This window comes from Poeciliopsis prolifica, unplaced genomic scaffold, assembly GCF_027474105.1.
Source record: "Poeciliopsis prolifica strain line A6 unplaced genomic scaffold, Auburn_PproV2 SCAFFOLD022, whole genome shotgun sequence".
NCBI lineage: Eukaryota > Metazoa > Chordata > Actinopteri > Cyprinodontiformes > Poeciliidae > Poeciliopsis > Poeciliopsis prolifica.
The window spans coordinates 1,844,951-1,872,637 of record NW_026562397.1 but is presented as its reverse complement, the minus strand read 5'-3'; the positions used below and the strand labels follow the sequence as shown (position 1 = coordinate 1,872,637).

At 41.8% G+C, this 27,687-nt stretch overlaps 2 protein-coding genes across 4 annotated transcripts in view; one reads left to right on the top strand and one right to left on the bottom strand.

Moving 5' to 3' along the window:
• phldb1b (pleckstrin homology-like domain, family B, member 1b) overlaps nt 1-16,898 on the top strand; it is an 80,472-nt gene extending 63,574 nt beyond the window's left edge. For both annotated transcript variants that reach the window (XM_055045722.1, XM_055045721.1), the window contains exons 17-21: nt 470-560; nt 2,192-2,338; nt 2,910-3,129; nt 5,210-5,295; nt 12,796-16,898. In XM_055045722.1, the coding sequence (XP_054901697.1) occupies nt 470-560; nt 2,192-2,338; nt 2,910-3,129; nt 5,210-5,295; nt 12,796-12,936 (685 nt within the window). In that variant the 3' untranslated portion in view covers nt 12,937-16,898. The remainder of the gene's footprint in view (nt 1-469; nt 561-2,191; nt 2,339-2,909; nt 3,130-5,209; nt 5,296-12,795) is intronic.
• LOC129369992 (alpha-2-macroglobulin-like protein 1) overlaps nt 16,670-27,687 on the bottom strand; it is a 27,323-nt gene continuing 16,305 nt past the window's right edge. Inside the window, exons 22-36 of one of the 2 annotated variants that reach the window (XM_055045720.1) lie at nt 27,380-27,431; nt 27,161-27,244; nt 26,859-27,035; nt 26,500-26,581; nt 24,371-24,527; nt 21,961-22,035; nt 21,573-21,738; nt 20,672-20,868; nt 20,382-20,597; nt 19,795-19,913; nt 19,621-19,711; nt 19,489-19,557; nt 19,290-19,395; nt 19,166-19,207; nt 16,670-17,292 (exon numbers count right to left, since the gene is read on the bottom strand). In XM_055045720.1, the coding sequence (XP_054901695.1) occupies nt 17,270-17,292; nt 19,166-19,207; nt 19,290-19,395; nt 19,489-19,557; nt 19,621-19,711; nt 19,795-19,913; nt 20,382-20,597; nt 20,672-20,868; nt 21,573-21,738; nt 21,961-22,035; nt 24,371-24,527; nt 26,500-26,581; nt 26,859-27,035; nt 27,161-27,244; nt 27,380-27,431 (1,656 nt within the window). In that variant the 3' untranslated portion in view covers nt 16,670-17,269. Of the gene's footprint in view, nt 17,293-19,118; nt 19,208-19,289; nt 19,396-19,488; nt 19,558-19,620; nt 19,712-19,794; nt 19,914-20,381; nt 20,598-20,671; nt 20,869-21,572; nt 21,739-21,960; nt 22,036-24,370; nt 24,528-26,499; nt 26,582-26,858; nt 27,036-27,160; nt 27,245-27,379; nt 27,432-27,687 lie in introns of those variants that run through there. The other variant, XM_055045719.1, reaches the window with a different exon arrangement.

Sequence of the window (27,687 nt, the reverse complement as noted above, 5' to 3'; positions counted from 1 at the left end):
CAGACGTGCAGACCAGTGATGGGGGTGTAAATGAAAGAGCGATTGCTACAACAAATCTTTCCTGAGGCGTTTCTATGCAATATTTAACTGTTGTTTTTGGTTAAAGTTACACACATCCCTGCAGGCTGACAGAAGAGCTGCATGCGGCTCCAGAACCGCAGGCTGCAAATGTTTGAACCAATAAAACGAGACGTTAACACTCGCAGACATATGCAAAAACACAGCCCAAAACCACAACCAGACAGCCAGCTTTGAACCACAGAGTGGGTGGGGGGCTGGTCGAGGTGGAGCAGCACCTCTGGAACTCCCTGATTAATGACCGGCCTGCTCATCAATACCTCCTTGCTGACGAAACAATCATATTTATCGCTGTAATTCCTTTGTTTTTAAAGATTTCTACTGATCTGCATGGATTGAGGTGTTTCCACAGGAGGTGAGGTAATCATTGCTGTGCTGTGTCTGCTGGCAGTGTTGGAGGGGTGGACGTGCTGAAGATCGAGGAGATGGAGAAGATGCTAAAGGAGGCGCAGCTGGAGAAAGCCAGACTGATCGAATCGCGGGTAAGAATCCGACTTGATCCATCCCGGATCCGTCCTCAGTGACAGATGAGCCTCAGCCTGTGTAGCAATCTCATCCATAACTGAGCAGGAATATGGAAACATAAAAACATAAAGACTGTGATTTCAGCTCAGGTCTTTGGTTCACAACATGTTCTCTGCTGAAGGAAGTCAGCGGAATGATGAAAGTCAAAATCCACCTCACCTGACACTAATTTAACACCTTAGAGTATTTTATATTTATTGTAGGGCTGAAACAATGAATCAGGATTTAATCCAACACTTTGCATCTTAAATGCAAAATATACATTTAAGATGAAAAACCGTCTAGATGTATAAATATGTTCCACCCAGAACTCACCTGCTACAAATTCTGAACAGAAAAAAACATATCCTATTAGGAAACATTTTGCTATCCACTTATTAATCAAACAGTCAATCAAAAAAAACCTGATCAGCCCTGTGCTGTATTGATAAGTCCAGCAGAAAGGTCTGAACTTCACATGTTGATGTTAGAAGGATTTGAAGCTACAGATTTGTACTTTGCCGTAAATGACTGAATGTTCACTAAAGGAATACTGTTGTTGCATTTTAGGTAATAAAATGTTTTTTGTTTTTTTTAAATGTAATAAAATCACTTGTTGATTTGTGTCTTTTAGCTTATTTTTATTATTGTACAAACTTTCTTTTATACAATAAAGCCTTAATTTATTGTCATCAGTGACAAATTTATCACATAAGTATTCATATCAAGTAACACAAAGTAGAGCTTAATTGCATAGTGAAAGGAATTACTCCTGGGGTTTTTTGTTGTTGTTTTTTATCAAATAAATAGAGAAATCTTATAAGTGCAGTGAACATTGTGCCTCTTTTTCTTGCAATACCCCTAAATCAATAATTAGGCAAATTGTGTCAACCGCATGTGTTATAAATCCCATGAATATAAAAACAGTTGTCCTGTAAGGGGTCCTGATGACTCAGCAATGTTTCAACCTGTAAAGGTAATAAATAACTGCTGGCCTTTTGCTACATAAAATATTTTTGTCTTTTATGTAGAAGTTTGATTTTCTTTATCTTAAAACGTACAAAACAAAAATCTAATTGTCTTGAATTAAAAGCCTAAACAAATTTTCAGTTGGAGATGATCAAATCCCACATTTTATTTTGAAGGGTCACGTAGCTCTTGGACCATAGTTGCTCTGGAGGAGCTGCAGAGGTTCACCCTGTAGTGAAGGTGTGGGAAAGTGTTAGGTGGTTTGATGGGAACACATTTTAGTTTGAAACGTCTGTGAAGATCAGATTTGTTTGCAGGTGTCTTCCATTTTTATTCCATTTTGTACTTCTCTGTTGCCCAGGTATGTCAAAAAAACATGTGTCCAACATGGCTGACATGTAACTACTGTAAGCCAGCCGATGCCGCTGACTGGTTCAGCCGCACTGCTGTGGTAGATCTGCTCAGAGGTCAGCACTCAGTCTATGTGTAGCTCCCAGCAGGGGAGCATGTCCATAAATATATGAGTGCTGTGCTGACGAAAAAAAAAAAAAAAAAAAGAAAAGAGAGAGAATCTTGTACACGCTGCAAAGCTGATCCCAAAGATCAAAAAAATATCTAATGAAAGCACTTTTTCCCCCAGGAACGAGAGAGCCTGGCTCGCCGTCAGATGTTGGAGGAGGAGAGGAGGAAGAGGGAGGAGGCGGAGAAAAGACTCCAGGATGAAACTTTCCACAGAAAGCAGCTTGTGGAGAAGGAGGTCAAGATGAGGTCCAAGAACTTTTCTCAGGTCAGTGTGATGGTCTCACTTAGTATGCTAGAGGTTGTTATTTAGCGGCATTTAGATGTAAAGAAACAAATAACACTGGAAACTCGTTTAAGATGTTTTGGTAACTCTGTATTTGAAGCATCGGACTGACATGACATGACGCCTGTTATGAACATAAAGGAGTGTTCATGAATGTTTAGGACTGTTGTCATGATGTGTTATTCGGTAAATAATGACACTATTAATACAAAGTTGCACTAAAAGTCCGTTAAGTGTAAACTTTGCATTATTTGGACAATAATGACCCTTTTAACTAAAAGTTTAATGAAAAATTTGCATTGAAACTCTTTTAAAGTGTCAACTTTGCATTGAAAGTGTCATTTAGTGAATGACACTTTGTGACAACAGTCATAGACATTCATAAAGACTCATTCATGTTCATAACAGGTATTATGTCATGTTTATGACAGTGCCATGTTAGTCTTCTGCACAGCTCTGCAACTAAAGTGTTACCAAAGTTTTGAGTACGCCATCTTTGAACAGAGCAGGATCTTCAGGACAGAAGTGGAATCTTTCTTTCCCATCTGTCCAGGCTCGACCGATGACCCGCTACCTGCCCATCAGGAGGGAGGAGTTTGACCTGCGCTCGCATGTGGAGTCGTCGGGCCACAGCGTGGAGACGTGTTATCACGTCATCCTCACAGAGAAGATGTGCAAGGGCTACCTGGTGAAGATGGGAGGCAAGATCAAGTCCTGGAAGAAGCGCTGGTTTGTGTTCGACCGCCTCAAGAGGACCTTCTCCTACTACGTTGGTAAGTCAGGTTTAGGAAGCAGGAATCTATTCGCACTTCCGTTGAACTCTGGATGAAATCCAGAGATGAATGAAGCTAGCTAAACTTTCTGAACATCCATGAACATGAGAAAAGAACCCGTTGATTAAATCTAGTTCTGCAGTCTCAGTTCTTTCACAAACTGTAGAGTTTTGTTCTTACGACAGGTCCTGAAATCTCTCTAGCTTCCTGATTGTTTTTGTGTTATTTGAAGCATTTTTGACTGAGTTGTAAAATGTGAAGTTCTCAGCTTCAGTCTTATTAGTGTGACCTGGTCACCATGTCCAGACCTGGTAAACCACACAGATTCTAACGGAGGTTCTGAGCTCTCCTTGTGGGTCAGCACTGCACTATATCTGCACCCAGATTCTAGATTCATTTAATGTTTGTTAAAGTTTCTCCTTTTTCTTTGGAGTGGGACTGAGGGTGGAAACGCTTGTATTTAGTTATTTAGTTCCTTTTGTTGGTATTGCACTCTTATTCCACTTAGTTATATTTTGTTTTGCAAAATAAAGACACTCTTTAGTTTAGAGCTGCAACTAATGTTTATTTTAGCAATTGATTATACTTATGATTGATTATTCAATTAATAGTGCAATTAATTGATTAACTCTGTTGTTTTTTTAAATGACAAATTGTTCATTTAATCACTTGAGGTCATTTTCTACAATATTACACAAATGAAATGATTTTATTGTCTGAGCAAATTGTCACTGAAATTCAATTCAATTGAATTGAGCAATTCAATTCCTTTTTTGCATAAGATAATAGGCGTTTCAGCCTAAAATTCAACAACACAGCATTCCTTTAGTGAACTCTTGTGATTTGTAGTAAATAATGCATCTGCAGCTAAACACAATCACTGGATAATATTTCATGCAAGTATCGTACGATCCCCCAAATGTAAGGAAACGGAGACATTTTTTATTGGAGTCTAAACTAACTTGTCAACTTGACTCAAACATGTTTGTTGCTCCATCCATGGCTAATCTCGTCTGCGGAGCGTTAAGTGCTCCTCGTGCAGGATTCTGTTTGGGGAGGAACTCGGGTGTTAGTTTTGGGTTGCATCAGCCTCCATATGTAAATGCTAGAGTAGAACATGGAGGGCGGCAGAAGCCGCGGCCCAGCGACAGTCGGAACATGCGTCCTCCGCACCTCCAGCAGGGTGACATGTTGTGTAATTTGCCGCGGTTCCTGGAGCTGTGGGACACCCGCTCGCTGTCGGGCCCTTTGAAGTCCTCACAAGGTTCCGCTCAAAGATGCTTAAAGTGGTACCTTGTTGAAACGGAGCCAGGGCGAGGAGGCGTACTGAGATTACCTTGGCAGGGGCTGAAACGCGCCCCAGCCCACCACAGTGCCGCGCTCTTTGAGCGAGCTGATTGGGATGCAGAGCCGCGGCCCCCGTCTCCTGACCTTGAATACGGAGTAACAGGAGGTGACGAGCAGGAGTCAGCAGCGCCGCTAATTCCTGTTAATCAGCCTCAAACACAGCCACGTTTGGGCTTATTTAGACGGAGTCAAATGAGATGCAAATGCGCGGCTGTTTGAATGCTAAAGAGGTCATTAGCAGATAATGGCTGCGTGTTAAAAGCAGGCTGTTGTTCCTCGAAATGAAGGCGCTGCGCCCGCCTCTACCTACTGCTCTTTAAGTTGGCTGCTGGAGTGTTTTTTCGCCTGGAGGTAGAGAGGGCTATTGAGTTCCCCACCGGTTCCTTACTGCAGTTCTGCAGTGGCTGATGAAACAAACTGCAATCATGTACCAGAGTAGCGTAAGAATGCAGGCAAGTCTGAAAACACAATGAAAAGCTCCACTTGCTTTAAAAAACAGAAAGGAGAGAAAAAAATATTGCTGTGCTTGTCTTTTCCCATCCATCATCACAAAGCTCAAATTGGTCATGATCAAAGTCGGGCTCCTGCGCTGATGAGCACATCGTGCGGATCTGCTCGGAAGATTCTGGGTGACATGCGTGAGGTGTGAGTCGGCTCCTCCAGCTGAGACGGTGTCAGAACGGATCAGGTTCTGACCAGAGATGATTTTTTTTCTTCTCCTTTCTGTCTGCAGACAAACATGAGACCAAGCTGAAGGGTGTGATCTACTTCCAGGCTATAGAAGAGGTCTACTACGATCACCTCCGCAGTGCCACTAAGGTACCACTCTGTCCTTTCACCCGTTCTCTTTCTGCTCCCTGCTTTCTTCGAGTCCCGTGTTCATGTTTGTCCCGTTCAGCCGTCTCCCCTCCCCTCCCTGAGTCCACTGTGTACAAACTGTTAGTGAAATGGGAGGACGGGGGGAATAGATGGCGTTAAATGTGCTGCGAGCCCTGAAGCCTAAAATCCTCAGGAAGTACAGACTGTGACGCCTGTCGGTTTAAAGCCAGAGACTTGCTAATCCTTCCTGCTCCCTCTGTGGATCCCAGCAGAATTCATCAAGTGTCTGGAAAACAACTTTAACACAAACCTTCACATGTTTTCCAGATTTCTTTGATGCTGACAGTTAATGTGGTTTGAGCAGAGCAGTTATATTCATTTTTTGTCGGGAACATTGTGAGCAGTGGTGGACACCACGAGCTACAAAGTTAGCTGCGCTAACCCTAAATTTGTTTATTCAACCTTTATTTAGCCATGTGAGTTATTATGAATTACAATAACAGCCTGTCAGGGAGGGAAGGACACATAGGCAGATAAAGCACTAACTAACGCTACAGTGCTATTCCAACTTATTTAACAGAGCCTACTGTTAAAGTGTTGCACTAACAGGCTATTTAGAGGAAGCTAACACTAAAAGACTATTTGGACTTGCAGGGGTGGGCGCTCCTGGTCCTCGAGGGCCGGTGTCCTGCAACTCTTGGTTGTCTCCCTGGTCCAACACACCTGAATCCAACAGCTGAATCAATGCAGTCAAGTTCTCCAGAGTCCTGCTAATGACCCCATTATTTGACTCAGGTGTGTTGAAGTCGAGATGCATCTAAAAGTTGCAGGGGATCGGCCCTCCAGGCCTGGAGTTGCCCACTCCTGATTTAGAGAAAGCTAAACCTAAAGCACTAAACTCTAAAGCACTTATCATATGAGAACATTTGCACATTCTCAGTCCAAGCTAAAGAATGGTTGTTAATGGCAAAATGAAGGAACATTGTTGTAATGACCTGGTGACAATTGACAGAAAGGCTTCTTAAAGAGACAGAAGCCCAATTTCAGGGTGTCAAATTGTGGCAATTTCTTCCTTCAATTTGGAAACAATATAGTCGAGAGACCAAAACATTTTCCTGCTGGATGGATCAATGGAAGCAAACACACTTACCTTCAGGCATGAAGAGACGGGATCTGGTCACCATCAGTCACTGAGAGATGAAGCGAGAGAATCTGGGTTCATCCTTTGTGTTCCTTTTCACAGAGCCGTACATGCAGTCGTCTCTGTTTCTGACAATCATCTTTATTTTTTATTTTTTACTTCTGCACAAAGCTGAGCTGCTGCCTCCTCATCTGTGCGTGTTTGATGGCCTGTCGCTGCGCAGCACACTCTGACTTACTGCACGGCTCTGATCAGCCCTGGAACTTTGATTCTCCTTGTCACTTCCAATGTCACTTTACCAAGAGGCAGAGCTTCATGTGAGCTGCTCTCTGCCCAGACACACACTGCTTTCAGAGGCTGAGAACAGTTGCAGGTGGTAACTTTGTTCCACACATTTGCTCTGGTTGTCATGAAGAATGAGCAAAGTGATATTTTTTTTATCTTTAAATATTGCTCAGGATTAATTTTTTTATTGCCAGTTTCCATAATCTATGTTTATTTTGAATCACAGGAAATTACAATATCCTATATCGATTTGATAAAATAGAGGCTTTTGAACTTCCCATATTTGTGCCTTTTTTCAACAGTTGAAACTGTTTAATTGTTTTTAGCACATCGTAACCTTTAAACACAACTAAGACGCTCGCACTGTTTACACCTGTGCAGCAGCCAAGGAGACCAGCTGATGCTGTTCTAACACCTGATGCTGTTCTAACACCTGATGCTGTTCTAACACACCTGATGCTGTTCTAACACCTGATGCTGTTCTAACACCTGATGCTGTTCTAACACACCTGATGCTGTTCTAACACCTGATGCTGTTCTAACACCTGATGCTGTTCTAACACACCTGATGCTGTTCTAACACCTGATGCTGTTCTAACACACCTGATGCTGTTCTAACACCTGATGCTGTTCTAACACACCTGATGCTGCTCAGATGTGTTAGAATTATGGCAGCAAACCAACAAAACGCAAAGAACTTTTCACAGTTTTTCCCCCAAACTAACCGACTGAGTTGAGTAATGGCGTTGGATTAATGCTAGCTAAAAGATGAGGAGCTAATACCAATACAGCACCTTAAGCTTGTTAGCAAGTAGCCTGTAGGCTACTGATGTTGTTTATGTTAGAAAGTGTATTGTACTTGTTACATTGAATAACGTTTTTAGAAAAGTTTAGGAAAAATCCTTTTTTATTTTGACAAAGGGAGATACACTGAATCCATCAGCTCATTTGTCTTTAGATATTTTATTTAGAAAATCAGAGTAGATATCAATGTCTGAAAAAAGCAAAGCAGGAGAGAAAGAAGATGAAGAAGTGAAACTTAACATGTACAATTTTATGTGTTAAGGGCTGCATCAGGCTACAATAGAATGTTCAGTTCCAATGGCATCAATGACATCAGCACTGATGACATCACTCTATAATACCATAAAGGAATCTCTCTCTTGAACGTAACTCACAGGCAGTTTTCTTAGACCTGTTCCACAGTTCTATCGCGACAGATCACTCTTCAGAGCACGTTCAAAACAAGCAGAATATCCATTCCAGATATTACACACCTTTCAGAGAAGCAGGAATTTACCAGAATACAGACATGCAGCAACAACAGATTGCTTGTGAACATGAAGCTTCTCCAGCTGAGCTTTCATGGGTCGACATGATGGACCTCAACATCCAAGTTGACTACAATGCAGTGGTTTTCCCTTTTGAGGATGACAGTGACAGTCCCATTGAGTCGGAAGATGAATCGGCAGAGATCCAGGGGGAATCAAGTCCTTCAAGCAACTTTGAGAGTCCAACATCACTGGAAGTCAAGCAGGAAACAAATCCCTCTGCTGGCTTCAAGATGACCCCCTCAGTGGAAGTCGTGGAAGAGAAGAGCCAACCAACACGTCATTGATCTCACAAAGCAGGTAGACGATCTTAAAAAAGCATTGGAGAGTAAGATTTTTGATCTCCATGAGGAAAGAGACCAAAGGATTGCATATCAGGCTAAAGTCAAATCACAGCAGCAGGAGATTCAGAAACTGCAAAAAAATGTTAGAAGAAGAACGTCACATGCAAGTCAAACATCAACATAGAAGAAACGTGCCAGAGATTAAAGATGTGTCAAAGATTTCTTGCTCTTCCAAAGTTACAGCCGGCAAGAACATTCTTCAACAGCTGGAGTACTTCAAGAGGGAGGCTGAAAAATACGCCTCCCGCAACAAAGGTCTGGTAGAAGTAATGGTTGAAGAATACAGAGTGAGACTTAAATATGAGGAGCAGCTCAAAAGTCACTCTGAGCAAGCTTCCAAATTCAAAGCACAGGAGGAAACAGTGAAATCTCTGCAGGGTCAGATTTCAGACCTGAAGGTGAAGCTGAAACTTGCTCTGGAAAACAACCATCCTAGAGTCTCCATCCAACCAGAGGCCCCCCTGCAAACAGAAGACTCCCTATAGGAGACCAAGGAAAGAGAGACCAACAATCAACCAGGGGGCTCCATGCATAGCCTGGCTCAGCCTTTGCACCGACCCAAACTCAGGTTGCAGACAGAGGAGTCCATGCAAAGCCAAACTTCCACACAAACATGGAGGTCAGAGGAAAGACAGACGTCCATGGGACCAACCTCCACTGATTGCATGAAGGGCCTTCATGCGGACGGCGTGCGGCAGCCCGTGCCTACCTTCAATTCCCTATTCAAACTGTCCCGTGCACGGGGCGGGAATAGGGAATTGAAGGTGGGACGGGCCTTTACGCCTTTACGTCGACCCATACCTAGGTGGAACTAAGCTAGGTCACTAACCAGTACTAGTCCATTCCTAACCTTATCTAAAACTTGATTTGTGTCATTACCCCTGACTCAAAGCAATGAGTCCATCATATTAGGACTGGGCTTTGGTCCTACTATAATGGACATCATGCAGTGTTTCTCAGCCCCTCTGCTCTGCATGTTTTAGATGTTCCCCTTCTGCCACGCACCTGGTTTGAATCTCTGGGTGACCAACAGGCATCTGCAGTACTTAATGACTGCAGAGGTCATGCAATCATTTGGATCAGCTGTTCTGAAGTAGAGACGCATTTAAAACATGCAGAGCAGGAGGTTTAAGGACTGGAATTGAGAAGCACTGACCAAATGTGACTCTGGACATATAATGGACAACAAATGCGTTTTGAGCGTCAGGCTCGTCTGGTTTGCATTCAGTCTATGTGGATGCTCAAACACATTGAGGACCATTGCAACGCACTTCAAGCGACTAGCACGGTGTGATTTTAACCGTTTGGAGGGTTTGAGGCTTCAAGTGCATCCAACACTCCAGTGGATGCAGTGGAACAGCTGTTCGCCTAAAACTTGAAGGGTTTAGCGTCGATGTTGTTATAATTGCTCAGATACAGGTCTGTTAACTGAAGTCTGGAATATAAACTGAATGTTCCAATCATGTTCTCATGTAGACTTTGAATATAAACCAGAAATTGTCTGACACTCAAAACATGTTTGATGTGAATGCATCATTAGAATGTTCAGCTTCAATGGTAACAATGACTTCAGCAGTGATGACATCACTCTTTGATGCATCAAATGAATCTCTCTCTTGAGTGCAGCACACAGGCTGTTTTTTCAGACCTGTTCCTGTTTCAGAATTATGAGTTATAAGTTATGAATCTTCTACAGCAGCATTGTTCAATTATTTGAAGGCACAGAATCAACCCAGTACAAGTTCACATCCTCAGGTTAGAGAGACTCACCTTGTATATAGTTAATTTTTCAGTAATGGAATTACATTTATTAATTTAATGAAAGCACATCATGAATATGTGTGCATATAGTCCATCTTAAATACATCATGCTAGTTTTTTTTGTTGCTTTTGCCACCACTAGATAATATGCAATTAAGACATTAACAGCACTATTCAGAGATGCAATGAGTTTATAGCAGCTGTGCAAATGATCTAATCGTCTGTTGATTTGCAGCAATCAACCTGCTCTCCCTGTTCATAGCACATATAGACGACCCCAAATAAAATTCTGCTTTGTCTCCAGGGAGACTTGGGTCAGCGGCTCTGATGCCGACATCTCCAGAAAACATATGAAATATTGTGATTGTCATGTGTTACACACACCAGGAGAGGTCGGAGTGTTTGTTGTCTTTACCATAAAACAGCCAACTTTCTGTTATTCCCATGTCGATTTGATACAGTCTGAGCTTCCATACGTTCCATATGTGCATCTGATCTTTTACTTTTTTCAGCAGTTAAAACCTTGTAATTGTTGCTAACACGTTGAAACCTGTTTTTCGACCTGCTGCTGCTGTGCAGAGTTACTCACGTGTGTTAGAATCATAGCAGCATAGTTGGCCTTTTGTTCACACAATGAACTGGGAACATTGACCTCATTTTGGGTTCTCTCTTCAAGTTTAGAATTTTTAGCCAAATTCTTTTTGTTTCCTTATCTGTCGGTAGGCAATGAAAACTACTGCTTTTGTTTTGGGAGCACGTTCAAACCACGCTTACTGCAGCCACACATCAAACTTCTTCTGATTGTTGGAGCACAGCCACGAACAGCACAACAGTCAGCCGAGCTTTACGAGGGCATCTTAGTTCCAGTGTCAAGTTGCGCTGGATAACGGGTCGATGTGTGATTCTGTTCGGTTCTAGTGCAGTGGGGAGCATTAGGGTCTGCAGCACAACAGCTGAGGTTATTTCTCTGCTAATTTGCAGCGACACTCAGAAATGGAGAACCTCAGGGTTCTGGTTCTGATGGACTAAATAATCTCTCATATTTTATTTTGTCTCATAGAAATGTATTGCTGGCCTAAATATAATAATAAGTCTCACTTGCTGCAGCCACTTTATGAACTTTATTATTCTTTAAATGCGAGTGAAAAATCTCATTCCCATCACATCAAGCTAATATTATGAAGTCGGTACAAACCTGCAGCTCAGATCTCTGACCAGCTTCTCTGATTTTGTCTTTATTGCTGTCAGCTCTTCAGAGCTGCTAGCTGTGCTGCTAATTCACTGTCATCCCGTTCCAAAACTTAACGCCGAGTTCCTGAGCTCATAATTCTGATCCTCTGACGGTCTATCAGTAAACAAGTTTTACTAAATATTGCATTATAACTGAAAAGAGAGATGTAACTTCTATCATGAATATAGACTAGCAAAAAACCTACAAATTATAATGAAATACTGTTACTTCTGTAAAACCCATAATCCATTCCCTAGTAAACCTCCCAGGAACAAGGTCTATAGGCTGCTGATGTTTGAAAGTGGGTAGTACTTGTTACATTCACTTGAGTAACTTTTTTTGGAAAAACTGATATCTATAAGAGCAGTTTTACTGCACTGAACCTTTTTATTTTACTAGAGTAAAGAGTAAAGCTGTTATTGCTATGTAGATTCATTCTTCCTCTCCAGAATAAGCCGATGCCTCCCCTCTTGTTAAACTCGTCTGCTTGACTTTGTGCCTGTTTTCCCATTTCAGGTTTTGTAAGGCTCCATGACATCCAATACATGAAAGCTTATTAAACGTTTAATATTAGGATTGTAAACTGAGAGAACAGATTTATAGAACTGTCTTACTCTCCTCAGTCTCCACTAACTTGAGGTTCTTTAGTTTCATTGTTTCCTGCTTCCATTCGCTGGCATTATGCATGTAGCCAGATGACATGTGTCTTTTAAACCACACCTGCTGTGTCCACTGTCCACCCTCATCCAATGCAAAGGTTTTAAATGTCTCCTGCATTCTAAAGTCAGTCAGTTGCATCTTTATACTTTCACTGATTGGAGGCAAAAATCTGATTTTTAACTTTTGGGATGTTTGGGATGGTTAACTGTCAGCACCAATCAAACAAAGGAAGATTGCTCCATTCTGGCTGCTGGCCAGTTTCCTGGTGCATCTCTAGTGCTGACCAGTAGGGACCACCACAACAAAATCCATTGGAAAACACTGTTTGTCCAACTCTTTCAGCTCTATTACTTGGTCAGTTAGTTGGGGGTGAGCTTTTCTTCTGGAAGTCATTTGGGTGATCGCTCTGAGAGGAAACAAACAGAGCAGAGCAGAACTTTGTTTTTGAGTCTGAGGCAAGCTGCAGAGTCTCTAGTTTCATCCTTCACCTTAGTTTTCTGATTTATTATTTAGAGGGAGAAACAACAACTCCAAGCTGTAAAGATTCTCCAAAGACTTACAGCTCGGACTCGCCGAAGCATCTGAATTTTCAAAAAAAAAAGGAGATTTAGAATCTGAGAAGATTGATTATTGGTTCAGCCTCAGCCGGGACGTGAATGCAAGAGGCAGGGTCAGACCTGGCTGATGGAGAACTTCTACTGACTCTGGTTCTGTCTGTCTGCCGCCCCTCCCAAACCCCCTCCTCAGAGCCCCAACCCATCGCTGACCTTCTGCGTGAAAACACACGACCGCCTCTACTACGTGGTGGCGCCATCGGCGGAGGCCATGAGGATCTGGATGGACGTGATCGTCACGGGAGCGGAGGGATACACTCAGTTCATGAACTGAGCAGGAGGGCGAGCGGGACGCTGCTGCGGCGATTGGACACACGATCCACGGGATCCGTTCTGACGTCCGCTCCGACTTGGACACCACGCCTGTTTGTTACCGTTTCTGATTTTATTTCTGCGTTTGATCACACAATCATTTCTCCATGCAGGCGTTTCCTTCGTCATGTTTCCAATGTGATTCTGTTTGGATTGAAAAAGGGAGCTGCTGCCACACACACACACACACACACACACACACACACACACACACACACACACACACACACACACACACCTAAACACATCTCTGTATATAAACCAAAATGTTCACCTGTCCAGGACTGTTCAAAGCCTTTCTATATTGCCAAAAGGAGATCTTGTAGTTACTGTTGAATATTTTGTATTATTTGTTTGTTTTTTTTTTACTTAGAGAAAAAATTGCCAAATGACACGTTGCCAATGTTATTGAGTGTTCTATTGTAACTTTGAGTGTAAAGAGAGACGATTTGAAGAATTCCCTTCACTTTAACGTGTTTCAGCTGCCGAAACATTTTTTCTTTTTAACGGTCAGCAGCAGCAGAGATGATCTCAGATCCCAGATCCACGTCTTCACCAGGCTTACCAAAGGATCGGGCCGTCCACAGGAGAGTCCATTCAGTAGGACAGAGTTATGGGCTGCAATGGTTTGATCGACGCCATTACACAACAAAACTTCAATGGTCTCTATGCTTCAAAGCTGTCAGAAGAGGCTGGCTTAAACTTATGCTAACCTAGCTATCCTAGGTTAGCATCAAGTCTGTAACTAAAGAGAGAAAGTGTAAAATAATCAGAGCGATTTCTGGTCAGACATTTTGATTCCATCTCTGTTTTCCAGAGTTCCCAGGTTGGGCGAGGTTTTGTTAATACATTATTGTCCAGCCCTGAACATTTGGTCATTTTATTTATTTATTATTTGGTTATATCAGCACCAACATCGGTACCAACCGGTCATTTTTGACATATCGGTATTGGTCCAATAAACGGGCTGATATTAACAACCAATATTTATTTCCAACTTGTTTGTTTCTGGTCAAGGTTGGTCAGGAGCCATTTTTATGGTCATGTGACAGAGAGATGCAACAAAGGATTATGGGGAAGCAGTGGTGAAGTCATGTTTTCCAATATTCACCTAGATATATTTAGCTATCAGTGATAACAGCAGTATTGGTATCGGGTATTTATATTGGTCCAGATTTGCATATTGGTGCCTTTCTAATTTATTGCTCAGTCTTTATCCCTGTGTGGTCGAATTAAAACCGGTTGAGTGGATCAGAAGCAGAATCATTGGAAATAGAAAGTAATGTAAAATATTATTCAACAGGGATTATGATTAGCATTGAAACATTTGTATGACTTACCTCCATAATTCATATTTGTAACCTCGCAGGAGATGCTTAAGCAGTGAGGCGGAAATGAAACAAAAAGGTGACAACTGAGTATTAAACTGTGAAAACTAACTGAAGCTTTCCTAAACATGACCAAGTGTGTGTGTGAAACCATCAGTCCTCTGACAGCTTTGAAGCATCCCTTCTCGTCAGGCGGCTGTTTTAGGCTCGTTTAATTGAGAACTGTATGTATTTAATGAAAGAAAACCCAACACTCTGAGGCTGACTGCCAAAACAAAACACTGTCCATTGGTTTCACCAAAGCTGCCATGATGCCCTGAACTCATCGCTCTGGTTCCGGTTCTGACACGGCGCAGGCTCAGGAAGCCTTTAGCTAACTTGATGATGGGAAGCAGCATCACCACAACCAGCCTAAAGCAGCAAGCACACATTCAACTGTTTGGATGATGCAATTCAGACCTGTGCCTTCACCACATGTTCCTGAGTCCTGCACAGCCTCACTGTGGAGCCTGCATCACACGGACGCTTTCACACCACTGTCTCTTTGAGCTCTCCAATAGTATCATGTACAGGTTTGCATGCTTTCCTCTTTACCTTGGAAATGGTTCTCATGATCCCAGAGGGTCCCAACATGGTGGCCTCATTGGATCAGTTAAAGAAAATTTCACCTAGGAGACATACTACAGATCCTTGAGAAAGGATTGTTACAATCTGAGAAAACAAGTCAAGTGGACTGCTAGAAGCAATCCTTTCACTTTTAAATTGGACAATGTGGAACACGTGGCTCACAACATGGCTGCTCGTGTGAACCTGTCTACCAAGAATTATTTCATGGGAATCTCCCTTCCAAACGCCTGTCACTGAAAGGATTGCCTTGGATCCAAGGGATCTGAAGGATATCCCTGCACCTTGTGGTTGGCCGTACAGGAAGCACTTCAGGAGTAGATTTAACCTTCCAGTGGTCTTTTAGTGCGATGCTCAGGAGGAACACGGCAGATTTCAACAGCGGGAAAGACCCGAAATCACACATTAACCAAAAAAAAAAAAAACCCTGACAAAAGTCTGGTGAGAGCAACCTCACCAGATTACGCACAGGATAGAAAGCTTGTGGAGTCCAATTGACCTGGTTTCTTACACTGCAGGAGGGCAGAACTAGTTGCCATGCTGGTAGCATGCTGCTTTTTTCAGCTCTTTTCCATTTCATATAAGGCCAACATTTGCAAATGACTAAAATATTAAATGACTAAATATCAGCTGGCATGGGTCAACACAATGCCAGCAGAATGATTACAAAGGTAATCTGGGATGATTGAGCAAAAAGTTCTGACTGGCATCAGACTGTAGAAAAAGTAGTTCAGATGTAATGATCTGTATTGAATAATCTTTAGTCATTATTGGAAGTCTGTGAATCAATAAATGAGCCTCCACAAACCTCTGCACTACCATATCTATAGGATGCAGGTATGGACTTTATGATCCTAGATAAAACAAAAACCAGACTGAAAAAATTCATCTGGTGCATATCGGCTGCATAACGCCATGAGAAAACGTTCATGTCTTGTCCTTCGTTCAACTATTAGCACGCTCCCTGGTTTGCAGAAAAACTAATTTATTGATTGTTTACTAGGGGTGGGCATTTAACACAATGTTTATCATGAGAAGTTATACAAATTTTGATTTATTGTTGTCACAATGGATTCCAATCAATATTTTTAACATAAACCAAACTCCATGTTGTCATTTTAGGACTTTCTCCACTGTTCAATGAGAATATCATTACATATCAATATATTTGAAAATATGATTAAATGTAGCTACTGTGTACAAATCACACTTCTTTATGTAATATTTATTGTGATTGTCACTTTCATTGTTATCACAAGAGCAGAGAATATTGTGATAAAACTTGAAGTCCATCTCGCCCACCCCGAGCAGGAACCTCACCGTATGCTGATGTTCAGATTGAATTGGCTACTGCTGTACTTTAGTGAGGCCTTTTTTTGTTCACAGCGTGTTTTATAATTCTGCCTTAATAGTCCAACAGAAACCTGAAATAGTGTTTCGGGAAGCTGCCTCAACACTGGAGCTCCTCTTAACACCCCACTGTGACCAGACCGGAGGCCTTTAGCACGGAGCGTTAGCATGGAGACACTTCAGTCGTCCAGTAGTGAGTGTGTATGCAGTCGCATGTTATCCCCAAGAAGTTTCTAAGTGACATCTGTTGGTCATTAATTGCTGTTATCTACACATATATGAAAGAAAAATCGTATTGTAAAGAGAATGAATGCCTGAGTGGAAAGTCAGTGATATTGTATGAAAAGATGACTTTTCACTTTTGTCATTTCAGAACTTTTATTGCAGCTTGCATTTGAAATTGTACAATAGTCACATATGAATATCTTTTTTTTTTTACTGGTACAACACTTGTGCAGGTACGTGTACACAGAATAAATCAGCCATCACCATTAAGACTGGATCCTCATGTTCCCCTCAGACACAATCAACACTCTGACTATGCTGTTACTGTGTCATGTGTCACTTTCATGTATGAATAATGTGGATTTCTGTCAGATCTATTAATAAAAAAAAAACAAAATGACTATCAGTAAACACTCCTCTGCTGTGTGTTGCATCCAGTGCGTAATAGTGTGACTGTTCCAGTGTTGAGCAAAGACACAAACTAATCGGACCATTGCTGGTCACCACCAACGAAAATATATATATATATATATATATATCTATATATATATATATATCTACATATATATATATATATATATATATATATATGCTCAGCATGTGACCCACAATAAGAGATAAAACCTGATAAACTAAGAGTTAAAGTATCTAACATTACCCAAAGTAGATTCAGATCCCAACTTAACAAAGAGTTTCAAAACAATAATCCTAGACGTCACACAGTAGTTCCTTCAGCTGTTAATTCTGTCCTGCTGGTGGAAGGAGGAATTACAGCTTGTTGTCGCTGTCACCTGCAGAGAAATGACACACACACACACCAAGGGTCATGATACTTGCTTTAGGAATATTGAGGTTTACAGAGTGGGATTGAAGATGAGTTGGATCTGCTCAGTTCAGCAAATTGTTTTTACAGCTTCAATACATTAATTAAACAATTCAGTCTATTTTTATAGGTTAGTTTCATAACAAAAAAAGTTATTTCAGGGCAGAGGTGGCACAGGGGTAATCGGCACAGCCATCAGGGGTTCGAGTCCTGGCCCTTTGACCTTTGCCACGTCTTCACTCTCACACAACATGCTTTCTTTTCATGTTTAATAAAAATCACTAGAGCCAGAAAAAATGTTTTAAAAGAAAGACATTTCAATCCAATCATGGATTCCCATTGGTTTTAGTTGTCAAACAGAACAGTATGCTCTGTTAATGATTCAAAGTTGTTTAAAAAGTTCATAAGGAAACCCAGCAGATTGCATTGAGTGAACGCTGAAATGTCTTTCAGCTGGAACGTCTTTCAGCTGAAATGTCTTTCAGCATCCTCTCCTTCAGAAGACAGTTGCTCATTATGTTGACGTTACAGAAATGCCTGACTGAGCATGAATGGAGCGACAGTGGAGAGGAGAAACTGACCTTTAACAGGAAGAAACCTGCAGCAGAACCAGAACCTGGCTCAGTACAAGCAGACATCTGACAAGACCAATTTTTAATAAGTTTATGGTTCCACCCACTCCTTTGAACATTTATTGTTATTGCATTGTTGGCACGTTCAATGAAGTAAAGTAAAGGTTTGAGGATCAAGAGCAGAGACATAAAGAAACAGATGTAGAAGTACTTTTTATGTTAATGAAAATTAAACATTAATAGAATGAGAATGTTTGGTCATAGGCAGCATCGCCCCCCTAATAAGAAAAACATTTTTGATGTTTCCTCCAGAATCTCCTCTCTCTCCCACATAGGCGTAACTTCCTGAAGGAAAGGACTGGTGTGGACATGTCCCCACCAACTCTGGCCTGACGAGGACAGTCCCCATATTTCCTGCTTCTTTCTTTTTCTTTATGTGCCAGTAACTCGGCAGCAGCTGGACGTTGTATTCAAAGCATTAATTAGTTAATGATTTTAAAATTGCTTTGTAAAACGTCAAATTTAAAGTCCACTCAGTGATCTAATGGACTGGACATCACATGACTTACTGCTCTGATGCTTTGCACTGAGTCAGGAATATCGGTGATCGAGAAAATTACACAGTCAAGCAAAGAATCTGAAAAAGTAAAGTTTGAATTGAAAACGATACGACAGCAAGACAACAAGGACCAAAGGGAAACACTTCACAGCTCGGTAAAAAGCTTTCATTAAAAATGTATATTAGAAAGTGGAGAGTAGGTTCACTATGCTAGCTTAACTTTAATCAACATGTACCCTCGCTATGCAGTTCAGAGTATTTCACTTCAATGAAGACAAAATAAGGTGAATTACACACATTTTCTGACAGATAATTATTAGTGCAGATATTTAAGTAGCTAATCAACCAGCGCGAGAGTTCAAACAATCACTTTGATGATTTTCCGGACTTTTTTGTGTGGGAAATGTTTTGTGGTTTTTTAATGTTAATTCCTGATGCACTTGAACGTATTGTTCGCTCTGCCCTATTGGTTGCCATGGCATCGTGCTATGGCTGACAGACTGTTTTTTTCCTCATTGCGTCAGCCTCCCATCCTCCTCGTTCCCACCAACTTGCAACACAAAGTTACACCTTTGCTTTCTCCAGTTTTTTCAGCTGTAGCTTCCATGTAGCCTCAGCTATTCAGTTTAAACACCACCTTGCAGATCCCAGTGGGCGTGGCTCTACAGAAAACTAGCATTAGAGGACCAAGTTGGAGAACTCTGACTTACTCTCAGCACAGGGGGATGTGTAGTCAGTGGCAGCCTGGTCAGCTGAAACAGGAGAGATGCATGAGTAAACACTGACAGAACACGCAGAACATGGTGGAGCAAAGGCAGTGAGGTGAGCTCTTACTCGGCTGGTAGTAATCATAGACTTTAATCACAGCTGGTTTCAGGTTCCTGACCCGCTGATCCTCCTCCAGAGTCACCTTGCATGTCTGCAGCTCGTCCTTTTTCAGCTGGAATCATAAACATTCCAAACTCTCACTTCCTGCACAGCAACACGGAAGGAAACGTAAAGGGGCCAAGAACACAGTGTGAGGGACACCCACCCCGTCCAGGTAAATGTTGAGGAATCCTTCGTCTGAATCCACGCGCTTCACTGATGGCTCGTTCTTCAGCTGCAGCAGAGCCAGCCGTCAGAATGCAGCTTCTTAGTTTTATAAGTCAAACAGGGAACTTACCAGCTGCAGGGAGCTCTGGTCCAGAACATATCCGGACAGCAGCTTGATGTTGATGATGACCATGTTGGTCTCCTCTCTCCTGCCCTGATACCTACAGGAAGTGACATCAAGCGTTTGTAAACCAGCTGCATTAAAGCGTCCAGCAGCGACCTGAAGACACTCCAGCTGCAGTACCTGACATGAACGGCCAGGTGGAGCTGTGGCCGGCTGAGCTTGCATTGGGGTTCGATGCACTTGGTGATGGTGAAGGATGAGAAGTCATCAGGAGGAGGAATGTTGTAATGAGCAGAGATCTGCAGAGAAACATTCAGAGCCTGAACTGAATTTCACATCATAACCACAAACACCAACAGACTTTAAATGTGATTACCATCACATTGTTTATAGATGTAATGATGGATGCTGAACATCTGGATCGATTCTAAAGTTGAGAGCTGACAATATGGCAACAAGATCACAACATGAAGCAAGCTAACAGAAAGAAAGCAGCGCTATTAGCAACAGCCTTTAGTGGAACGTTGACTGTTTGGGTCTGTAGCTGGAACTGAATGTTAAAGGTCTTTGCTCTGGAAGGTGAAGCTCCAGTGATCTTCATCCTCTAACAGATTTCCTCCCATCACTGTCCTGTATTTATCTCCATCCATCTTCTCATCAGGTCTGAGCAGCTTCCCTGTCTGTACTGCTAAATCCATCCCTACAGGACAACCTTGTGACCTTTAACCCCAGTGTGGGATCTGATCCCATGTGTGACGCAGCAGTACCTGAGTCAGCACACAGCTGTGTCCCTCGGCTCTGACGGTGTACTCTCCAGGAACCTCGCTCAGCTCTTCCTCCTGGTACAGCAGCCTGTTGCTCTGCGTCACCGTGAACTCCTTCCTCAAGCCGCCCAGGGACGTCACCGTCACCGTGGTGATTCCCTGCGGGCTGTACGTGGCTTCGGCGTACATGGCCAGAGCCTGGAGGGCCACCACCGTGTCCTGTTTAGCGGAGTGGTCAGGTGTTAGCTCTGGCCGCTGCAGGGCTGCGGTTCTACTGGAAGTGCTTACGATACCTGCGTGGAGAGGAAGCCGCCGTACGGGTTCTGCTGCTGAGCGAGCCAGCGGATGATGCCAGAGGTGTAGTCCAGACTGAAACCCTCCAGAGGAGGAGAGAGGAGGAGGCCCAGCAGCACGTAGGAGGTCATCTCCACTTCCACAGCGTCCAGGCCCGCATCAGAAGATCCAACTCGTTCCCAGTGAATAGTGCCACCTACCAGTCAGGATGTAGGAGAAACGACAAGATCAGCAGGTAACAAAACATGGACCAACAGTGTCTCCATCAAAAAGATCCACCTAGATAAAGTGGTGGGAAAATAATGGATAGAAAAAAATTACTTCAACTTGATTCTGTTCATCATTCTGCCTTCTTTATTAGAAAAAAAACTCTCAAATTGTTTTAAATCCAGTCTTCTTGCACTCTTTGAGGACGTCATCCAGGATTTGTTGTGTTCTCTCAGGTTCATCCACACCAGAAAGTCTAGTTTGTTTTAGGGGCAGATCAACTCAAAAAAGTGAACTTTGGTCTGTCTTCAAACCCAGGCTGAAGTGAAATGTGATGCGGTTAAAATGCCCATGTGAAAGCTAACAGACTGCTCCAAAAGGAGGAAGTGAACCAGAAAAATTGCAAAAGTTTAGCACAAGTAGTGAATGGCTCGTGGTCTATTGCCAAATATATAAGAAAAATTCTACAATCACTAAAATCTGATGCCACTCTATTTTTCATTAAAAATAGAGTGGCATCTTCAAACAGTAAGTTGCACTCAGTGCCTTTTCCAGAGGTTTCCTTTAGTAGTTCTTGGTGCAGCGCCACCACAGATGAGGAGGTAAACATTTTTTTCAAAGTGTTTGGTTGGTTTGACTCCAATCAAACTGAGTTTACTGGACTATCAGGTGTGAAAACACGCTTCTTCCTACCGTCCTGTTTGGCCTTCTGGTCCAGAATGGTGACGAGTTTGCTCCTCATCTCTTGATCTCCAGCCAGACTGAAGGTGTAGGTCATCAGGGCCATGGTGTACAGGTTGTCAAACTCCCTGGCCACAGCATCTTTCAGACAACTCAGGCCCTTCTGGACCACGGGGTCCTGACCCAAAGCAGCCAAACACAAGAAGACAGTTAGACTGAGCTGGAGTTCACCCGTCTCCTTTTCCTTCTACAGCGGCTGTCCCCTCTGCTGTGACAGCTTAGTGAGAAAAATGCACTGAAAACACCTTCAACTTCTCTAAATATCTCGTGAAAAAGTGGTTTGATAATAACAGTAAAAACTGATCAAGATGAAACAAAAAGTAGAAAGTCTGAGACTGACCGAGGCGACTCCGTCCAGCTCCAGCATAGCAGCGACGATGTAAGCCGTCAGCGACACGTCATCACTCACTCCTCCCTGTGGAAACACCAGATTACACCGCAGCAGGTCAGAGGCATGGGCTTCATTAAACAATCTGCCATCAGTTTGGGTCAATATGTACCAATACGAGTCATTGTGGACCAGTCTGAACTCTGTTTTTGGAGAAAATTGATCCTTTTTAAATGAATTATGTAATGATATTTACCTCAGTTTCAGGTCCTTTACATCACATAAATCTTCCATAACTGTAATTATTTTTTAAATTTTCAATTATTTAGCTGGGTAGTGAGAAAAATGTTGAAACCCTTCAGTAGAAATCCTTCTTTTTAAAAATTTAGGTTAAGGTTACTAATCAATACAAACTCAAACAGATAAAACTCCTGGGTCTGCCTGCTAACAGTCCAGGTTTTAAAATAAGAACTGCAAGATTCTACATGTAAGTCGGTGCTTCATTAGAGATGCAGAAACGAACTAGTCACTGACATTTTGTCTGATCTTCCTATGTACGCGCCACAGCTAAGCGCCAACAACAACTCTCTTCAGTTGGACACTCAAAAGTTATCTAGTTTCACTGTTGAGGAGTTCGCAATTAACTCAGAAGAAGACGTGAGATATGAAAGGCCATTTATGAAGGAAACTACTTTCTGTAGTGTGCACTACGTTTCTATTGTACATTCAAGCTAACTTTAAACAATGAGAGTTCAGTAGATAACAAGAAGGCTGAATGTATAAACGTGAGTTTAATCTGTTTCATTCTTTCATCTTTAAGGTATGCGACTACGTTGCTTAAAGGAACACACACATTGCAAGCAAATTCCAAATGTTAGCCATGCCAAGAGCTAACATTAGATGCTAATGGTTTAAAAATCAAACTCAAAACAGTTTTTCCCTTTAAAAATGATCAGTAAAACTCTACTTAAGAAACTGTCTCACACAGTTTTACTTTGCCTTTGTTGCTAATATAAATAAGTAATGACCAGCCATGGCAGGCTAGACCATATATTTGGTGTTTTTAATTATTTTTTAAGAAAAATCTGAACCAGTGTAGCAGATATAATCTTTAGAACAATCACAGATCAAAAATCAGCCTTAGATCTTAGCATCTCTAGTCTGTATTATAATATATTACAGATACATTTACTAATCAGTGATATCTGATAAGTTTGTTATTATTATTTATCTTATATTAAGACTTATCAGATAAGTAAATGTAACTTTTAGAAATAGCTGTGGCTTATTTGTTTTTTTAAGCTTACCAAATCAAGTACAAATCAGTTTCTTGTCTTCTGCATGTTTGGAATTCATGGACATAAATATATTTGTGTGTTAGCTTCACCAGAATGTTGCATCAATGAACAGGCACAGCAAATACCATGGAAGTGAATTGTGGGGAAAACAATACAATTTGACAAATGATGGAAGAAATGTTCTTCCTCCAGCAAATGTCACACTGGAAACATTGCTTCTCCAAGGTCAAGCTGATTGATTTTCATCTTGACATTGTGTTCACCCACACCTGTAAATAAGCAGCTGGTTGCTACGGTTACTCTTACATTTTCTGGAAGCAGTAGCATTTTCTGAGTGCACTTTAAAAAAAAAAAGCATCTTCTGAACCTGTGTTGTGTGTTTTTATATGTGTTGATCAGTCAGAAGTCTCTTGCTCTGCTAACTCCTTTAGTGGTTTAACAACTCCATTATACAGCAGCACCATGTGGCCAGATGTTGTCACAGCAGGGTCAGCGCACTTAATTATCTTGTATCTTCATTAATGAATTAACATTTATAATATGCAACACATTAGCTGTGTTTTTTCCCCAAGCATACAGATTAAAACTGGAAACTACTTATCAGCTGTAGAACTGATTATGTTCCAAAGCTCTGCTAGAATTTTCTAAAAAGTGTAAGAAGTCTAAATTTGCTGTTAGAACAAATTGACATCCATCTGTGAAAAAGTTTTACTTTTTATCATAACCACCATGGGAAGTGTTTCCTTTCTGGAAGACAAGATGCAGGATTTTGTGTTTCAGTGATAAAACAGGGATTTTGTGAAAGCAACAGCTCATGTTTCATGGCTGCATCTTTAACATGAGCACCTCTCAACTTATCTTAGACTTTCCAGTTATCGCCAGACTGAAATCAGAGTGGCAACCAGTACAAAGCTAAAGGGAAGCAGGGGTCATGACTGAAGGCCAAAGGTCAGAGTAAGGCCGGTCCTGGTGCTCTGCTGCTGCTTCAGCTGAGATTTTCTGTTTGTTGCTGCAACATATTAATTTATAAGCTGCCCACAAAAAGAACCTCAATATATCTACATTGATAATCCATGTGATGCAGACAAGTGAACATTAAGTCCAGAGCTCCTGAGCAGCTGTACCTTCATGCTGTTGTGGAAGAGCTTCCCAACAGACGTGAAACAGCCGTCGCTCTTCTGCAGCCTGGACAGCCAGGTCCTGGCGTCCTTGATGTGCTGTGGGTCCACGTAGATGTAATCTCTGGCTCCACCAAACGACTTCATCACAAACGCAGTGAGCCTGGAGACGACAGGCGCGCGGTCAGAGAGGGGCCCGACGATGACCCCGATACGCAGCGGCAGGTCGGACCGGCTCAATCAGCCGCACTCAGAAACACCTGCTACCTGAAGCAGTGGGGACACTGCATTGTGTGTCCAACACCGCTGCTCACTCTGCTGACGTTCTGCAAGGCCAGCAGGTTCATAACTATACATACAGGTCCAAATATATACACAGTTTCCGTGTGCAGTCAAAATTCAGGAATTCTGACATTGATTTTGTTATTTTTAAAATGATCATCAGCTAATTTAGAAATTGAATAATTGTAAGCTGGAGAACACAGACTAAAAAGAAAAGTAAATTTTGCTAAAAGAGCAATAAAGTTAGAGCATTAATTAAGCCAAAACTGTACAAAATATATCACAATTTAGATTTGAGATAAAGGAACGTTTGTCTGTAAATATGTTCCACCCACAAAACTGCTCCTCCAGTGGCAGTTTTAGCTTCGCTTGGTTGAAATTCTGTAAGAAAATCCTCCTATCATCACCTATTTCGATCCAGTTATTAATCAGTTAATTAAACAATAAACAGATCAGCTGATTATTGACGTTCAGTCAGATAGCTCTGACCTTTTCACATGCTGACATTAAAAGTATGTTTTAGCTGAGATTCATCCTTTGCTACAAATAATCAAGCGCTTATTATATCAATGCATCTTTTTAATGTATTCATGACATTGTTGATTACTTGGATTGATCTATTAAAAACTGGGCAGCATACAATGCTAAATAGGAAGTTTTTGTTGCTTTTGTTTTTGATCATTTAAATCAGGTGAAGATGAAACTGCCACATAAGAGTAGAACAGATTTACAGACAAAAAGGTTTTTCATCTTAATGGTTTATATTCTTTATTCAGTTTTGACCTGAGTATCTGCTGTGAAGGAGTTCTTCTTTCAGCAAATGGCATGTTGTAGAGTCTGTAGTTATTAACAATTAAGTTAGTTGAGGGATATTGCAAGACTCCTGGTTAATTGTTTCAGCCTGGGGAAAGATTTAAACTTTTGTAAACAAGTGAACAGCCTACACTAACTCTGATCTGTAAACATGGACCACTGCTTTCCTACATGTTCACAGTTAAAGCCACATTATGTGAAAAGTGATTCTGGTTCACTTGACAACTATAAACCCAACACACACACTAGTTTAACTACTAGCCGTAGCTCGTAGTGTGTGTGTTCAGAACAGCAGGCTGATGAATTCAGGGGGACTAAAACTCTGAAATCACTGTGTGCAGAAAACTGATTTCCTTTTAAATCATTTCATTTTTACAGCTTCTTTAAGCTCTAATGTGAGTAAATGCTTAAGCCCCAGTTTCTCCCAACCAGATGAGGGAAAGGGGGGTGAACACACCCCCACATATTCACTGATTGCCAAAACTGCCCAGCCCCCTTTTCGTTAAATCCCCCCAGGCAGCCTCTGCTTTAAGCCCATTAAATGAAAATCTTCATTTTTCTGCAAGCTTCCTAATAAAACTAATGCATCAGGATACTTGCTTTTGGCAGCAGGCGAAGACGACTATGTTTGTGTGTGCGTGTTCCTCCCACCATGTCTGGATTGCATTTTGTTCTCTTGTCACATGAAACCAGAGATATGAAAAGCAAACCTTTTGGATAAATGTTTTAAATGCTTCTCGAATGATGCAACCTGAGTCTAACACCAGTTCTATCTTCATGTTTCTGCCCTCCAAACAAACATCAGACACGTGTTGGAGTCACTCAATAAAATTATGTTTACTCAACTTCAATCAACTTCAGTGTATGGAGTATAAATAGGAACCCATCTATGGAATTTATTTTTATGGATGATAGCCTTGTGATTTTAACACTTATTACAATAAAGTGTATATTATGACTGTATGAATTAATGTGTTCATTCAATATGGAAATGTCCGTTGTGAAGCTCCTGGTTAAAAGCTGCAGATCATTGTCCTTACCAGGTGTTTCCAGAGGGGTCACTGTTCCCGAAGGCGCTGTAGGAGCCATCATCATGCTTGTAGTTGAGTTCCCTCTGATATCCTACAACACAGAGAAGCAAACAGAAACAGAAATACTTAAAAAAAAAAAAACCTGCTTGTTCAGAACTGATTCTCCACCTACAGAAAGTTGCGTTCTACTCCTGTTCTGGAAGAGTAAGTCTCTGGAGTTTATCTGGCTCTGACATTCTGAGCTTGATTCCTCCTGAACTTTTGCTATATTACACCCACCATTATAAATGCAATCTTTTCTTTGATTCAGCTTCACCCCCTCCTCTTGTTGAAGAGGACAGAGAAGAGATTGAGCGAAGTGCCCTCACCACTCTCCAGGAAGCGCGTGGCCTTCTCCAGGATGGTCTCGGTCAGCTGACTGGAACTTTTCAGGTAATTGAGGATGAAGATGTTTGGAGCAAACAGCACCATGTTCTGCTCCCCACAGCCGTATGGCATGGCCAGCAGCTTGTCCAGATTCTGAAGGGCCCGGCCCAGCAGGTCACCTGCGAGAGATGGGGAAGAAAAAAAAAATCTGACATTTATGCACACCTTCTGCTTATCCGACGAGTTAACCATTAGCAGTCTCAGTGCAGTGTCACAGAAGGCCAAAGGTCAGAGTAAGACCTACCCAGGACAGAGACGGACGCTCTGGCTGACCCCTCCACAAACATTTCAGGTAGCTGGAGAGAGATTTTCTTCTCCACTGGACCATCTGGTAATAAAAACAGCCATTTGTTGAAATGTGAGCTGGTTTTGTGATAGAAGTCTCATGCATTATGACATGAAGAGATTTTCTCCACAGAAACCTGGAGACCAAGAGACCCAGCTTTGAAGTGCAGACACTGACCTGCAGGACACAGCAGGGCGTTGTGGCTCTTCATCTGAGGCGTTCCTTCAGCCTGACAGAGAGTCACAGGAGAATACTAAGCCTGACATGGTTTCAGAATGTACTGGGGTGAAAATCAAGGAATCTGCATCTGCCTGGAAAATCTGAATGTTTTCCACAATATAAAATATTGGGAGAGGACAGCTGAAACTAACAATTAGTTTAGTAATTCATTCTGATGATTAATGAGTTCATTAAAGCATTTTTATACAATATTAGAAGAGCCTTAAAATATTCAGATTATTCAATTCCTTTAAGAAAAAAAGATT